The sequence below is a fragment of the Talaromyces rugulosus genome, chromosome V, assembly GCF_013368755.1.
Source record: "Talaromyces rugulosus chromosome V, complete sequence".
Taxonomy (NCBI): domain Eukaryota; kingdom Fungi; phylum Ascomycota; class Eurotiomycetes; order Eurotiales; family Trichocomaceae; genus Talaromyces; species Talaromyces rugulosus.
In genome coordinates this window covers 363,738-378,918 of record NC_049565.1, presented here as the reverse complement: position 1 = coordinate 378,918, position 15,181 = coordinate 363,738, and the positions used below count along the sequence as shown (strand labels likewise).

The 15,181-nt window shown below is 46.4% G+C and overlaps 8 protein-coding genes across 8 annotated transcripts; 5 read left to right on the top strand and 3 right to left on the bottom strand.

The window, feature by feature from the left end:
* Positions 1 to 310: 310 nt before the first annotated feature.
* Positions 311 to 1,039, top strand: TRUGW13939_08689 (uncharacterized protein; the record flags this gene model as incomplete). Its single annotated transcript, XM_035491818.1, has 1 exon — positions 311 to 1,039. One exon carries the CDS (start codon positions 311 to 313, stop codon positions 1,037 to 1,039), a length of 729 nt encoding a protein of 242 aa, XP_035347711.1.
* A 551-nt stretch (positions 1,040 to 1,590) lies between these two features.
* On the top strand, positions 1,591 to 3,260 carry TRUGW13939_08688 (uncharacterized protein; the record flags this gene model as incomplete). The annotated part of the gene is made up of 4 exons (XM_035491817.1): positions 1,591 to 1,915; positions 1,974 to 2,214; positions 2,271 to 2,367; positions 2,445 to 3,260. 4 exons carry the CDS (start codon positions 1,591 to 1,593, stop codon positions 3,258 to 3,260), a joined length of 1,479 nt encoding a protein of 492 aa, XP_035347710.1.
* Positions 3,261 to 3,722: 462 nt separating this feature from the next.
* TRUGW13939_08687 (uncharacterized protein) lies at positions 3,723 to 4,727 on the bottom strand (the record flags this gene model as incomplete). The annotated part of the gene is made up of 1 exon (XM_035491816.1): positions 3,723 to 4,727. The coding sequence occupies one exon, from the start codon at positions 4,725 to 4,727 to the stop codon at positions 3,723 to 3,725; it is 1,005 nt and encodes a 334-aa protein (XP_035347709.1).
* A 789-nt stretch (positions 4,728 to 5,516) lies between these two features.
* TRUGW13939_08686 (uncharacterized protein) lies at positions 5,517 to 6,495 on the top strand (the record flags this gene model as incomplete). Its single annotated transcript, XM_035491815.1, has 2 exons — positions 5,517 to 6,383; positions 6,439 to 6,495. The coding sequence occupies 2 exons, from the start codon at positions 5,517 to 5,519 to the stop codon at positions 6,493 to 6,495; spliced, it is 924 nt and encodes a 307-aa protein (XP_035347708.1).
* A 597-nt stretch (positions 6,496 to 7,092) lies between these two features.
* On the bottom strand, positions 7,093 to 8,261 carry TRUGW13939_08685 (uncharacterized protein; the record flags this gene model as incomplete). Its single annotated transcript, XM_035491814.1, has 3 exons — positions 7,093 to 7,830; positions 7,892 to 8,163; positions 8,213 to 8,261. The coding sequence occupies 3 exons, from the start codon at positions 8,259 to 8,261 to the stop codon at positions 7,093 to 7,095; spliced, it is 1,059 nt and encodes a 352-aa protein (XP_035347707.1).
* A 438-nt stretch (positions 8,262 to 8,699) lies between these two features.
* Positions 8,700 to 10,283, bottom strand: TRUGW13939_08684 (uncharacterized protein; the record flags this gene model as incomplete). The annotated part of the gene is made up of 2 exons (XM_035491813.1): positions 8,700 to 9,758; positions 9,810 to 10,283. The coding sequence occupies 2 exons, from the start codon at positions 10,281 to 10,283 to the stop codon at positions 8,700 to 8,702; spliced, it is 1,533 nt and encodes a 510-aa protein (XP_035347706.1).
* Positions 10,284 to 11,868: 1,585 nt separating this feature from the next.
* TRUGW13939_08683 (uncharacterized protein) lies at positions 11,869 to 13,451 on the top strand (the record flags this gene model as incomplete). Its single annotated transcript, XM_035491812.1, has 3 exons — positions 11,869 to 12,354; positions 12,407 to 12,521; positions 12,580 to 13,451. 3 exons carry the CDS (start codon positions 11,869 to 11,871, stop codon positions 13,449 to 13,451), a joined length of 1,473 nt encoding a protein of 490 aa, XP_035347705.1.
* A 624-nt stretch (positions 13,452 to 14,075) lies between these two features.
* On the top strand, positions 14,076 to 15,052 carry TRUGW13939_08682 (uncharacterized protein; the record flags this gene model as incomplete). The annotated part of the gene is made up of 2 exons (XM_035491811.1): positions 14,076 to 14,247; positions 14,325 to 15,052. The coding sequence occupies 2 exons, from the start codon at positions 14,076 to 14,078 to the stop codon at positions 15,050 to 15,052; spliced, it is 900 nt and encodes a 299-aa protein (XP_035347704.1).
* Positions 15,053 to 15,181: the final 129 nt, after the last annotated feature.

Below are 15,181 nucleotides of genomic sequence, written 5' to 3'. Positions count from 1 at the left end.
GAATATGTTTCATGAGCACGTATTTCTTTTACTCCCCATAAATGAACGTAGGTCATCTTAACAGCCCCCTGCAAAAGCTCTCTATCAATAGTGAAGAAATGAACACCACGCTAGTCTATTTTAGGATATATCTACGTCATGGCTCCACACCAGCTCGACAGCTCTGTCGCGGGGTCAATCAACACCGTGAAAGTAACAACGACGTCCAACAAACCAAGCAGGGCATTGGATCATTCTAGTATTCTTCTAACAAAGAAAATACATCTATTGTCACCTAGTCACCAACTTCACGTGAGGAAAAACAAAAAGCATGACCACATTCGCCGCAACCCCGTCTCAATCCCTCGACCCCTCCTCGCCTTCGTCGCCGCCAGAATCTACGCACCTCAAATATCTACGAAAATGCCTGACCCTGGCCGAAAAATCACCGGCACGACCGACAAACTTTCGAGTCGGCGCTCTCCTGGTGCTACGTGATGACACGCCGAATGCGACAGCCGATGACAAACTGCTCTCGACCGGGTACACCCTCGAGCTGCCCGGTAACACACACGCCGAGCAAAGCTGCTTACTGAACTATGCGGCCACCCATAAAGTCTACGAGGAAAATGTCGCCGACGCATTTCCGGCCAAGGAGGGGAAAAAGATACTGCTATACGTGACCATGGAGCCATGCGGGGTTCGACTAAGCGGGAACACGCCCTGTGTCAAACGCATTATCCAGACGAGACAGAATAGTACAGATGTCAACAATGGGATTGATAAAGTGTATTTTGGGGTCAAAGAACCGGGCACGTTCGTGGGCGAGTCGCAGGGCTGCAAGATGTTGACTGCGGCTGGTATACAGTGGGAGTTTGTGCCGGGGCTAGAGAATGAGATCTTAGCTGTGGCGACAGAAGGACACAAGCAGGCGAACAAGAAGCAGGAGGCAGATGAGAGGGGTAGGAATGTCGACGAAGTTTCCAAGGAAGAGAGGGAGCGACAGGAGCACATGCCGAGGAATCCGAAGAAGAGAATGATGGACACCGGTATGCCGTGATCTGGCCAAATAATCAAATAAAAACGAGACGCTTTCCAGACTTTTAGTAATGTGTAAATACGTCAAGATGTAAACCATGAGGCGCTAAAAAAAAGAAGCTTATCCCCGCAATTCACAAAATGCGGGGACCGTTTCAACCCTATTTTCAGCACCCATCCTGCATCATCCTGCCGGAAGACGCTAAGAAAATGGAATGGGAAACCTGCCAGTAGTGCGAGACCATTTCAGACGGTTTTTTAGGTTGAAGCCTCGCGCGTGGGACTGCAGCCGGTGGTGGGACGATTCGTGATGGGGATATCAATTGATGGTTACGTCTGGTTCCTTTGTTCCGTCCCGCCGAAATGCGTCCCACATCCAAGTCCAATCTTTACATGTAATTTCAGCCTTTGATTGTCGGGGAAAAGTTGTCCGATTGTTTTGCCGGAGGATAAAAATCCCCCTATGCCTTGTTCAACATGAGCTAATAATGTCTTACTACTCTGTCTCTCTTTTTTTTTTCGGCTTTTCATTGATTGATACGTACAATCAACGGAGTCCAAATATTTGCAACTATGGAAGAGCCTGTGAAAGCGTCTAGTTCGCTGGAGCTGGAGAATGTCGAATCCGGAGTCCTCCGCGCTTCTCACAGGGAATTCCTTCTAGACCGACATGGCACGCTGGACCTCGTTCCTCTGCCATCCGAGTTCCCTGAGGACCCCTTGAATTGGCCTTCGTGGCAGAAAAATACCAACCTCTTCCTGGTTTCGTTTCACGCCATGATGTGTCTTATCATGGGTGCCGGGATCATTCCAGCATACAGCGGCATGGCTGAAGAAATGGGAGCTTCTCTTCAGGCAGCCACTTATTTTACGAGCATGCAGATTGCCATGCTAGGAGGTAACCGTGCAAATAACTTCGTTCAAGTAATATCCGCTAAATTCGCCTGGTCAAACAGTTGCCCCTTTGGTGTGGAAACCGATTTCAACCAGAATTGGCATGCGTCCTATGTGGTTGATCGGTACGTTTTGCGCGGCCGTCTGCAACGTGGGATGTGCTCGCAGTAAGAGCTATGGTGCCATGTCAATCTCGCGTTTGTTGGTGGCTTTCTTCATTGCACCCGCCATGGCTCTAGGGACCAAGGTTGTGACGCAGATGTTTTTCAGCCACCAACGAGGCCAGAAAATGGGCATCTGGACGTGCGTGGGGCTCTCGTCTTGAGTATAAGGATTCTGTGCTGACTGACTGATTCAAGATTGATGGTCACTCTCGGCCCATCGCTTGGTCCATTCTTGATGGGCTTTGTAACTTTTCATATTGGATGGCGCTGGATTTACTGGATCTTTGCGATTGTAAGATCATCTTTATCCACTAAGCTCTTGTATCGGAGATTCTATTTCTATATATCTTTGAGATTAACTCTTCTCAGATCAACCTCGCTCAGTTCATCCTTTACTTTTTCCTCAGCCCGGAAACAAACTTTGAAGCTACCCTCGTCTCATCGCGCCAGAGGTTTTCGTTTCAAGCTAGGTATTTTGGCCTTCGTAGATTCTCTCAAAAGCCACTTCGCGCTGTCGATCTTGTCCTGCCCCTTGCCGTAGCAAGACACCATGTTGTATGGATCACCACAGCTGCTTACGCAGTCGTTTTCAACTTTGCTTTTGTCCTCCTGACTGTCGAAATCCCGCAAATTTTCGGAGAGAAATTTCACTTCAACACGCAGCAGATTGGGCTGCAGTTCCTGGGCATGATTATAGGCGGAATTATCGGTGAACAAGCCGCGGGGCCATTGGGTGACTTTGCAATGGCCGCTTATACGCGACGACATCAGGGGCAAAATCCTCGGCCCGAGTTTCGCCTGTGGTTGGCATACATTGGATATGCGACAATGATTGCTGGTTTCTTGGTCTGGGGATTCCGGACCGCCGATCTACCTCCAAATGTATATGATGTCTCGCCCGTTGTAGGCATTGGGATTTCGACGTTTGGAGCCCAAATCATCACGACGAGCGTCTTTACCTACATGGTAGATTGCTATCCTACCGAATCTGCGGATATTGGCATTTTCGCCAATGTTGTTCGTCAGATTTGGGGGTTTATTGGCCCGTTTTGGTTTCCGAGCATGTTTGAGTCGGCCGGGATCAAGGATTCTGCTGGTATCATGGTGGGCGTTTCGGTTATTGCGAGTCTGATACCTATAATTGCGGTGCAATACTTTGGGGCTAGACTTAAGCAGTCTAGATGAGTACTTCCAAGCCTATGGTACGGACGTTTGATTGGTTATTCACGAATACTAATGTTTCGATATTGATATACTCCAGTTGACATACATGTATCAAATGATGTAATTAACACTAATTTTACATATGTAGCTTATGATGATTTTTGAAACTATGATAATAAATGAATGGACCAGCTTATGCTTATGACTGTTCAAATTTTGGTTGTATTAAACGCATTCTATACTAACTCCAATCGTTTTATTGGAACAGATTCCAGCTCACGCACGCAGCCTCAGGTTGCTGTACAAGTCCCATGCATACTCTAGCCCTAATATCATGTGCTGTGTAGCAATTACCCATGTTTAACAATAACACATTGTACCCACGAAGGCTCATACAGAGATAGCGAATTACTGCCATGTACCTTCCTAGTACGAATACATACAATCACGCCCTATTAACTCCTTTCCTCGCAGTTTCTCAGTCTACAAGTGTGCTTTTAAGCTATTAGCTCTCACTTTTTCGAGAAGGGTTTTCCACGACTCTATTCCCCTCTTAGCAGCAGTCTCTAGCCGACTGTCATCATCCCGCATACGTCGATCAAAGATCTCAAGCGAGACCCATCCTTTAAATCCTGTCGCACGAATCCAGGCTTCAGAAATCTCGTAAACAGGGAGGTATGCTCCTTTATCATGCTCAAATGGAAACGGCCGTGCATGTTTGGACCAGGTGAATTGCGGTGCCTCACCTTCCACATACCACGGATGATCTTTGGAGAATGGAGGTTCAAATCTTTCGCCATCGGATAACTGGATGAAGAAGATCTTTTCAACAGGACAATTGGCAAGAAAGCGATCGAGTGAGTTGCGGAGGACTTCATCTGAGTTGGGGAATCGGCCAGAAGGGGCGAAAGGGTCACCCCAAAGTTTCGTGGCTTCATGGAAAGTATCTAGACACAGGCCAAAATTCGGTCGATCGACTTGGTTGACATATTGCAGAGCGGTTTCCCATGTCGAACAGTGCGTTCCCCAAGATAAATATTCGTATGCAATCGAAATGACCGGTTGCTCCGCGCTTCCAATGTCAGCCAATTGCTGGAGTTCACTGATGACTATGTTTCTGTCGCCAATAGCGTCGGATTTGAAATTTGATGGAATTTGGATATATGTGGCGCGGAGAGCTCGAGCAACCCCAACCCAGTGGGTAGCTTTCGATAATCTATCGCTTAGAGGCGATGGGTCCCCCTCGTAGTTCTCGAAAGGCGCCAGAGAAACTATGCCTAAATTGAGCCCTTGACACAACGCACGAATTTTCTCGGCGCCCTCAAAAATCGAGATCGCTTGAGATTTAGAAAATGCCTCCAGCTCAAAATAGACGATTTCAATGCCTTTGTAACCTGCTTCTGCTGCGACCTTGATCTTTTGGTCTAGACAGTGAGAAGGGTGTTGGCCTAGTGATAAACTGGCAATAGCCAGTTTATTCGAAAGCATGATGTGTAGCGTGTGTGGCCAGGAATTCGGGCACAACTTTAATAGAAGAAGAATACAATTTGCATTTGTATTAGAGTCAAAAGCAATATATTATTCAAATCGGAGTTGGGTTTCCGTTCTCCTCTCGGAAATGAAGCCGAGACTAGCGGGATGGTGGGGGATGCTTGAATTAACCAAGTTGTATACGACGGACCCACTATGAGATGAGATATATGGGGAAGCAAATGGCTGGATTCAGCTAAGTCATGATGATACAGGGAGAGATTCAAAACGTGCTTTCTCAGAAGAAATATTCCGCTTTCAAATGTTGAAAAGGTGAGGTTACTGCGACCGTGATTTCCAAATTTCCCATCATGGTCAGTGAGATGACGCAAATATTCAAATTACAGGCCTGGATTTTTGATTTATTTCTTATAGATATCATATCTTTGTTCCAACATTTATGCTTGTTTTAACTCGCGTAGTAGTCTATGAAGTTCCGGGAGCTATTCTCCGTAATCACCAAGAGTATGACCACATGAGCAGAGCTATCGCATCTTCCAGATGTCCGAAAGCCTAGGAAATCCCGGGAATTGGAGAGTTACTCGAACATTTTAAAAGTTCTTTAGAATAACTGCACTTCAACTGCTGGAAAGCGTTTTCCGTATTCTGTTATATCTTGGAGTATGTTCAATGATATAAATTCAACGGCATGTTTGCTTCGGGCCTCTTTTGTTGTTGTCAACCGGTACCATTGATTGTCTCTTGTTTTAGTAATACAGATTTATATTGAGCCGTGAAGAGATCGAGATGGTTTCCACCATACTTCAACCAGCTTCGGCTAACCTCGAGGCCACTTCAGATAATATCGACGTCGTCAATGTCCTCAAGGCAAACGCAAAGCAAGCCGGGAAAGATATCTACGACGATGCCGAGTTTGACAAAGCCAAGGACAAGACAACCTTTCGCCAATTCGATGATGCCTGCGATCAGGTCAAGAACTTTTATGCCCAGCAGCACACCTTACAAACCGTTTCCTTCAACTTGAAGGCGCGGAATGACTTCCACAATAAGACCCGCGCTCATATGACTGTCTGGGAAGCAATGGAGAAGTTGAACACTTTCATTGACGAGTGTGATCCTGACACTCAAGAGTCTCAAGTGACTCATCTCCTACAATCCGCAGAAGCAATCCGCAAAGAGGGCAAACCCCGCTGGATGCAGCTTGTCGGATTGATTCACGACCTTGGGAAGTTACTTTTCTTCTTTGGTGCCCAGGGCCAATGGGATGTCGTTGGAGACACGTTCCCCGTCGGGTGTGCCTTTGACAATAAAATAATCTTCGGAACTGAGTCTTTCAGGAAGAATGAGGATTTTGAGAATCCAATCTATAGTACCAAATTTGGTATCTACTCCCCCGGCTGTGGACTGGAGAACGTCATGCTCTCTTGGGGGCATGATGAATACCTTTACCACATTGTCAAGGATCAGTCGACCATTCCCGACGAGGGTCTTGCCATGATTCGCTACCATTCATTTTACCCATGGCATCGCGAGAATGCTTATCATGAGCTTATGAACGAACATGATAAGAAGATGCTAGAGGCTGTCCGTGCTTTCAATCCCTACGATTTGTACTCCAAGAGTGACGATGTGCCCAACGTTGAAGAACTAAAGGTGAGGCCTCTATCTAAACACATTATTTATGCAGTCACATGCTAACAAGATCCAGCCCTATTATCTCGAGCTCATTGATGAGTATTTCCCTACAAAGGTTCTGCGATGGTGAATAATACTCTTGTCTACGGGTCTATCCATACATTTGGACGGGGATTGGTATATTGAGTATGACTGATGTTCTTGCAAGGGGAATAAACCCATCGAATGATCTAAATTGTATCCAAAACTCTTCTGTTTTTAATCCACTCGTTTCAGATAATTGAATATTTCGCGGTAGTATTTGATTCATGCTCTTTGTTTCTTGGAAATTCTGTATGCTGCTCTACTAGCACCTTTAAAGCCATGTCTGGCAAGAGACAGTAGCCAGATTAATCTCAATAGATATACTTACATATACATGATTTTGCATAGAGCATCAGGTGGATTTCTTGAAGAGCAATGTGTTGCTCGGTACACGGACATTCAAATCCACGGATAGTACAAATATCAATTTCTACTAAGAGAAGGACGGATTTTCTCTTTCAGTATTTCCGCTCATCGGGATAATTCCCGCACTCGCAAAAACATTTCTATATTCCATTGCGGTGAAACTACTGCAAACCGGATCTACAGAGCTACACGCGCCAATAGGGGATAGGAAGAAAATTTGTTTACATACACTTGATCAAAGTCGTAGGATAAGGCATGCAGAAGGTACTGGTACTATCTAAATCTTGATGGATCTCTCACCAAAGTAGATCTTCTCGCCACTAATCAAACTTCGCTGTAATTGCTGACCAAGAAAAACAGCTTTGACTGAGCTTTGCAGGCTTATCGGAGGCTGGGTATCATCCAAACAACATGCCGTGAACTCATTTGCCTCGGTGATGAACGCCTCCCGGAATCGCTCGTAATAATGCCGTGGCAGCTCACGTCTGGCCCCCAGTGAGTCATGGATTTCGACGTGATTTTTTCTCACTTGCATGTTTACTCTCACGGAGCCCTTCTCGCAAATTATTTCCGAAGTATCTTCCTGTCCGGCCGCCATCATTCGCGAACAATACAAAGCGGCTATTTTACCACCCTCAAACTCCACAGTGGCGATTGCGTTATCCCGGTCGTTGCTAAGTTCTAGTCCTGGATGGACGCTGACTACACCGACCGCTTGTAGACTCTTGACTTGACGCTTCTCACCCAGGAACCAGAGCATGAGGTCTATATCGTGGATGGAGCAATCTACAAAAATACCACCGCTTGTCTTCGCGTATTCAACGAAGAATCCGGATGAATCATGCATATCTGCCGTTTGGGAACGAAAGAGCACTGGGGGTCCGAATTCGTTCTTCTCGACTCTCTCATAGGCTTCACGATATGATGCATCGAAACGACGGGAGAAGCCGCACATCACTTTCTGCTGGGGATGTTTTTTGAGTGACTGTTCATATTCAGAGAGGACGGATCTGGCCTGTACCATTTTATTGCTTGTCAGAATCAAATTTCCACTAGAAATGGCAAAATAAACGCACTATGTTGACATCAATGCTCAATGGCTTCTCGCACAGAACATGAAGACCCTTCCTTATTGCCTTGAGAGCTTGCTCTGCATGCACAGCGGTGACGCTGGCAACAACGACAGCTTCCAGATCAGCGTTTTCAAGCATATCATCGTAATCCTTAAAAATTTGTATTCCGTGGAGGTTCTCCGCTGCCCAGTCACGTTCAACCGCATCAGGGGTACTCGCAGCTACCACATTTGCACGAGGAGTGAGCTCATGGAAGTTGTTTGCATGGCGCTTGCCTATTCATGTTTAGGTGTATTGCAAATTCTGCCGGAGTGAAATACATACCCATTCGCCCAAGGCCCGCGATACCGACACGAAGTTTCTGGGGAGCCATGGTCGTGACAAGAGAACGAAACAAAGAGATGGCTATGCCAGGGGCTTGAATATCAGAAAGAGAACAAAGACTTCTGTTTACTTTATATGCTTATTCTGTGGATGGGCAGCCTTACATTTCGGTGCCACGAAGCAGAGCAGGAAAGCCTTTTCGGAACCCAATGTCCGATTAAAACCAAGACCTTTAGTGCCTAAGGAGGCTAGTCATAACATCCTTGCTTTCAGGTTCCCGACATACTACCATTTTTGAGTGTGAAAATTTAGAGAAATAGCATTGGAGGTTCAAAGACTATTTTAACAAAGATGATATTTAGTTGTTGTTAAAACAAAACCTCATATTGATATGTCATTAGACTCAAAGCAAGAATTTCCCAGCATCCTAGTTTAGTGTCCCTTCTCCATGTGACATGGGCAATCCTAGAAATACTCTAGCTATTCCTCAGGGAGCAGTCTCACAGTGCTCCGCATCAGCCACATCCTTCTCCACAGTCATCTGCAAATCATCGCTCTCAGTACGTGCAATCCGAGTAGCATCTGCCCAGCTCATGTTTTTTCCAGCATCATGTTTGATCTCAAAAAGCCTATCAACCTGTTCCAGAGACAAAGTTGCAGTCTCGACATAAAAGTAATGGATAAGTGGAATGAAACAGAAGTTGAAAATGGCGTAGAGCATGTAGTATCGCCATTGGATATTCTGGATTGCAGTAGGGGTGACCACGACAACAACGTAAACAAAGATCCAGTTGACTGCTGTTGCGAAAGAAGTGCCGATATTGCGCATTTTCTGAGAGTTAATCTCGGCGGGGTATATGTAAGGAATCGAGAGCAGCGAGATCCCATAGAAGACATAATAGGCAAAAATGAAAACGATAGCCATAACGGACATGCCTTTATTATCTGGCCCACCGTATCGTAAACCCACGGCAACGAGAGCAAAGCAGACACTGCTTGCCGCCACACCTATGAGCATCAACTTCTTTCGTCCAACTCGGTCGATCAAAAGCGCTGCAATTGAGCCCCAGAACATGAGAGACATGGAGTCGACAGCAGACAATACCAGAGCCATGCGACTGCTCAGCCCCACAGAGCGCGTAAGGACCACTGGGAGATAGTATGCAATGACGTTGGTACCTCCGACCTGTTGGAAAAATGCAGTTCCAGCTCCTAGAATCATACGACGAAGCGTCTGCTGCTTGCTGTTACGAGTGAATATCTCTTTGAGAGCCACAGACTGTTGCACTTCGGCCTCGTGGTGAACACTAGCAACCGAATTTTGAATCTCGCTGACAACGACAGGGTCATCTTCTGGTTTCATCAAGAGTCTAGCGAGGATATGTTGTGCTTCGGAAACGCGATTTTTCATAATAAGCCACCGTGGCGATTCTGGAGTGACAAGGACCAACATAATAGTGACGATTGCAAAAAAACACTGGAATGCTAACGGAAATCGCCAGCTCACAGGCGAGTTTGGGATAAAAGTGAAGCCGTAGTTCATCCACTACGACGTGGTCAGCAATTAAATTTAGTCATCGTCAAGACTGGTACTTACATTCGTAATCACAATACCAAAGATATTCGTCACCAGCTGGAAAACAATAAGTTTTCCTCGATCCTTAGGTCGTGCGGTTTCTGCTTGCCAGATAGGAATAGCGATGGTATTCATTCCATTTCCGACCCCTGCAACCACGCGACCAACAATCATCTGTGCGAGAGAATATGAAGCTGTTTGAATGACAGCACCAATTATCAAAATCACACAGCCAATTAGAATAGATCTTCGGCGACCTAACATGTCACCGGCATACATGGATATCAGGGTCCCGATAATGCAGCCGATATCGTACGTGGCCACGATCTGTCCTTGAATTGTAGTCCCAGGATAGCCAAAGGTTTTCAGGAAGGGCTCATTGTCCAGTAATCCCCCAAAAACACCCTGATCATAGCCGAAGAGAAGAAATCCAGCACCGCAAGCAGCAGTGATTCCATACTGAAGCGTGTGCCCCTGAGCGTTTTGTAGGAACATCTTGACAAAAATAAAGAGAAGTCTATGGTAATGGCAATATCGATAAAACCAAAACCTACATATCAATTTATACAATCCCGGGGGACTTTATTTATATTAAGCCGATATGGCCCCATTTAGATGCAAGGCTATGGAGACAAGCTCATCTGGGGAAACTTCCCCCCGCAACCGGGATCCATTGACCGAAATGCTTTGCGGTATTTCTCGCAAACCGGCATTATAACCGATTAGAGTAACAAAATTTGTGGGGTAACTATACCCCAGATATCTGGCTTATACCGCAAGACGTTAGTTATCACGTGAAGATAGATAAGACCGAATTCGGATTAACACTTGAAGCTGAAAAGTAAAACTGTCAGAATACCGGAAAACTACCATTTACCGAATCCCCCATTAAGGGTTCCCTTTTTGGCGTAGTGGTTACAAAGTCTTACAAAAACCATTGTATCATTGATACACTTAGGCATCTTTGGTTTAAACTTGAGCAATTTTCTCCTCGCAATATTGGAAGGCTTATACAATATTATTATAAAAGACAGTGTGTATATTAACAATGTAAAGCATTGTAGATTAATAGACCATACTAAGCTCAGTAGTGGCCAGTTAAATATTCGCATATAAATCTACACCTATTCTCAAAATACAACAAAAATAGAGTAGATATGAAGAACATAGTCAAATCGACAACAGAAATCAGGCTCAATCAAGATGAAATCCCAGGCTCCCCGAGATATTCCCTCCTCCAAACATGCTGTCACCGATGCGGAAAGTGAGAGATTCCGAGCGGTAAACACAAAGGTTCATTGCAGTTCTCTACCAGTTGGTAGAGTCAACAACGAAGGATTCCATTGTAATCCAAGTCTAGCTAGAGGCATCACGCTTCTGTTATTAGTAAACGTCAGTATACATATTTAGCAGGTTGTGTTGAGTTTCTTGGGCGGAGCACGAACAGCAGCATCTTCCTTCGCCTTGTCCTCAGCCTCAATTCTCGCCCTCTCCGCTTGATTCTCAATACACTTCCTTTGAGAGGAAGTGGCGGCGTCCATCATACGCGAAACGGCAGTGCTCCCAGAGTTAATAAGCGCACTGTTAACTTCTCTCCGAGCCTTAGGATCGATGTCAGGCATGGTGGGTAGATGTATGCTAAGCTAGATCTGGTGGGAGGAATGAACTGTATTTTCGTCTAATGAGAAATAACAAGTATGGTTTAGAGACGAGTTATATGAGCTGTGAAGATTTGGGTGATCCTTGATTATGTCTCGTCTTATATAGGCGTTTGTGTTGGCAATACGCCTCGCTGTCCAGGCAGCCTCGTAGCCTAATCAACCACGCCGCATTCGAGTAACAAGTGATCATTTTGTAGGCAACCAGGCTTCCTCCTGGAAAACAAGAAGTCACATCCAATGATTTAAATTAATTCAAAGCTGTGTCAATGTATGTGCAGCCTTGCATTGTGTGACTCGGTCTAGCCGCATGTAGTTAGCCAGTCACAGTCACCGTGCCAGTGTACGCCTTTTCGAGGTCAACTTCGCTCCTACAACATCCAAGAACATGACAATAGTGGTCGACCTCAAAATCAGACATTATGCAAGTCAACTCGCTTGTTGATACTGTCCACGATGTGCAAGATCTACTCTGGGTCGACAAGGTGGCCGGGGCGCTCCAAACAGGCCGTCTCTGCCCGTGGGTGTCGACATTCCACCCCGACAAGCTTCCCTGCCAAGTCGACGGCAGCTTTTATAACGGTGCATACAATGCCGGCCTGAAGGTGGTCTTTAGTGACGGCACTGCCTGGATGGTTCGTTTCCCTCGTGGGGGGATGGTCTCTACAGAGCACGCCGACGAGAAGGTTGCCATGGAGGTGACAGCTCTGACTCTCATTCGCGACAAGACGACCATTCCCGTTCCAAAAGTTCAGGCATGGGGTCTCGCTGCAAGCAACCTACTTGGCCTAGGTCCCTTCATCATGATGGACTTTATTGAAGGCGTGTCTCTCAGCAAAATTCTCAACGATCCCACCGCCGAAAAGCCCACCAGACTCATGAGAGAAGACATCAGTGACAAAGACATTGTAGTTATCTACAGGCAGTTTGCGAACTTTTTACTCCAGCTTTTCAAACTAGATTTTGACCGGATTGGCAGTCTGCCATGGCCGGGGGGCTGAGGCTCAGAGCCCTGTACGTCCGCTAACGTACAAGGCGCATAATATCCTCCATGTGGGAGGGGTTGATACCTTTGGTACGGCTTATTTCTCCAATGCACTAGTAGACTAACTAAACAGCTATCTCGTCTCTAGGTGACCGAAGTCAAGGCTTCGCAACAACCACGGAGTATTTCCAACATGTTTTTGGGCAAGACTGGAAGCAGCTTGTTCAACAGCCGAACTCGGTTTTTGGTTTATACGATGGTAAGAACAATTATAAAGAGTTCAAGAGGCTACAAGTCTTGATACCTGATTTGGTCAATGCAAAGTATAACAGCTGCAAGTTTAAGCTGATTTGCGATGATCTCGGCTTGGCGAATCTGATTGTTCGAAGCGAAGAAGATCTCACTGTTGTTGGAGTAGTAGATCTTGAATGGTCATATATTGGACCTGCCCAGTTATTTGGCTCACCGTGGTGGCTTCTCCAGGACAGACCCATCAACCCTGAGTGGGATTGCCATCTAGGAGATGATCCCCCAAAGATGGCCCCTAGGTACTTCAAGTACCTTGAGATTTTTCTGCGTATCTTGGAGGAGGAAGAGGCCAAGATGCCCGGGAACGAAGAGAGGGAACTTTCCAGCCTCATAAAGTGGTCCCAAGATTCCGGGGCCATGTGGTTACACATGATCCTCTCAAACGGCTTCAATGACCATCGAACTTTCCCTTTTACGCATCTGCGTCAACATTTTGGGGATGACGCGTGGGTAAAGCGTACGGTAGATTTTTCAAACTCAGAAGAGCCCGAGGCATTCGCGGTGCAGAAGTTGAGCGAGCTGGATAAGCACGACAAAGCTGTGGACAAGCTGGAGGCGGACAAGGCGCTTGTGGACAGTGGAGATATGAAGAAGGAGGACTTTATAGCCAGGTATCTGGTAGATTCCGACCTCACTTCCCTCTGTTCACCCTTTGCAGTCAAGACTGAGATAAAAAATGACGAGGTGCTGTCCGAAGAGGTGGCTGTCTAAGCGGTCATGGGCTGCGTGGTTCAGGTCACAATGCTACAAGGCTACAAAGATAGGATTCTAGGAGTTTGCACGATTATTGCCAACGCATCTCCCCGCAGACCAGCTACAGCGATGCTTTATGGCAGGTTCCAATTGCTTTCGCGGCTTTCGCGGCTTTCTCGCAAGTACAATCTGCTTGATATGAAAGCTCTAGCTGATTGCCAAAATACTTTACTAAGATCAGAGATTGATATTCTACAAGAAATCTCATTCTGATCACTTTTCACCTTTTCGATAACTTAGTATCTCTCGAAGTCAGCTGGTAGATATGGTCATATCCACATTATCGGGCGGCACCTAATCGACCTAGGGCCATCAAATGCCATTGTTATATTGAAGTGGGTTTCACCTGCCTCGGATTTCTGTTTGTGTATAATAGTCCAAGATAAATGAATCAATGAATACGCGAATAAACGAGAGGATAATTTACCCTATTTCTAGATTAATTCTGCACGTGACCACCCGCCATTTTCGCGTCCCGAGACGCGTCGTCAGCCGACACCAAGTTGACCTTCAATATATCTACTATTGACTATCGACACTTCCACAACACTTGAATAGCCAAGAAGACCCAAAAATGACCACATGGCCAAAGATGCCTCCTCTGCCCGGACCACCATCACCACCACGCGCGACCCGGCCGAAGCGCATCCCTTCTACCCCGCATTCTGCTTCCCAGCCTCGCCAACCCATTTCGCCTGGGTGAAGCTAAGCATCGCCGACATCCATCGACTCCGACCGAAAGACGGATTTGAAGGTGTGCTTTTTTTCTTCTTCTCTTTTTTTTCCTTTTTTAGGGAGGTCTATACTTCTAGCTGCGACTAACCAGCAGAGACGATTTTGCAGGCCAGAATGTCTATTTCTACAACAACCATCCAATTCAGTTCGTCTGCCTGGCAGGCGTGGTCGTCACGCGCGACGAGTACGAGCGGCGCACAGTGCTGAATATCGACGATAGCAGTGGCGCCACCATCGAAGTCGTCATTCTCAAAGCGACGGCGACGAGCCAGCCCAACACTACTACTACTACTACTACTACTACTACCACCAGCAGCGGCAGCGATGGTGGTACCACCATCAACGTAACATCCACAGCGCGCTCACCCATCGACACCGCGGCGCTGCGCGTCGGCGCAGTAGTGAAAATCAAGGGAACCCTATCGAAATTCCGCGCGACGATGATGATGCATGTCGTCCTCGAGCGTTTCTGGGTTCTGCGCGAGACAAACGCCGAGGTGAAATTCTGGAATGAGCGCGCGCGTTTCCTGGTGGGTGTTTTGTCGGTGCCGTGGTCGCTGACGCCGGAGATTGTCGAGGCGCTGAGACGACGGGCCCGTGACGAAGAAACCGATGTCGCTAGGGATCGAAGACGGGTGGTCGAGAAGCAGAGGAGACTCGAAGAAAGAGAAGGGAAGGATTATAGACGGATCATGAAGAGGTGGGACAAGGAGGAAAAGCTAAGAGAAAAGGAGGCCGAATGGATCACGGAGAGCAATAAAAGGCTGGAAGCCAGGTTGGCAAAGAAAAAAGCTGCCCCAAACGTAAACTCATTATTAGATTAATTACAAAAGTCCCAAAAAAAAAAGTCCGTCCAACCTAAAAGACACAAAACCAAGGTATCTCAAGATAGACAAACTCCAAGCTCAATGCCTTTCCCGTTAAATATCACACGTCATAATGAAGAAAAAGGT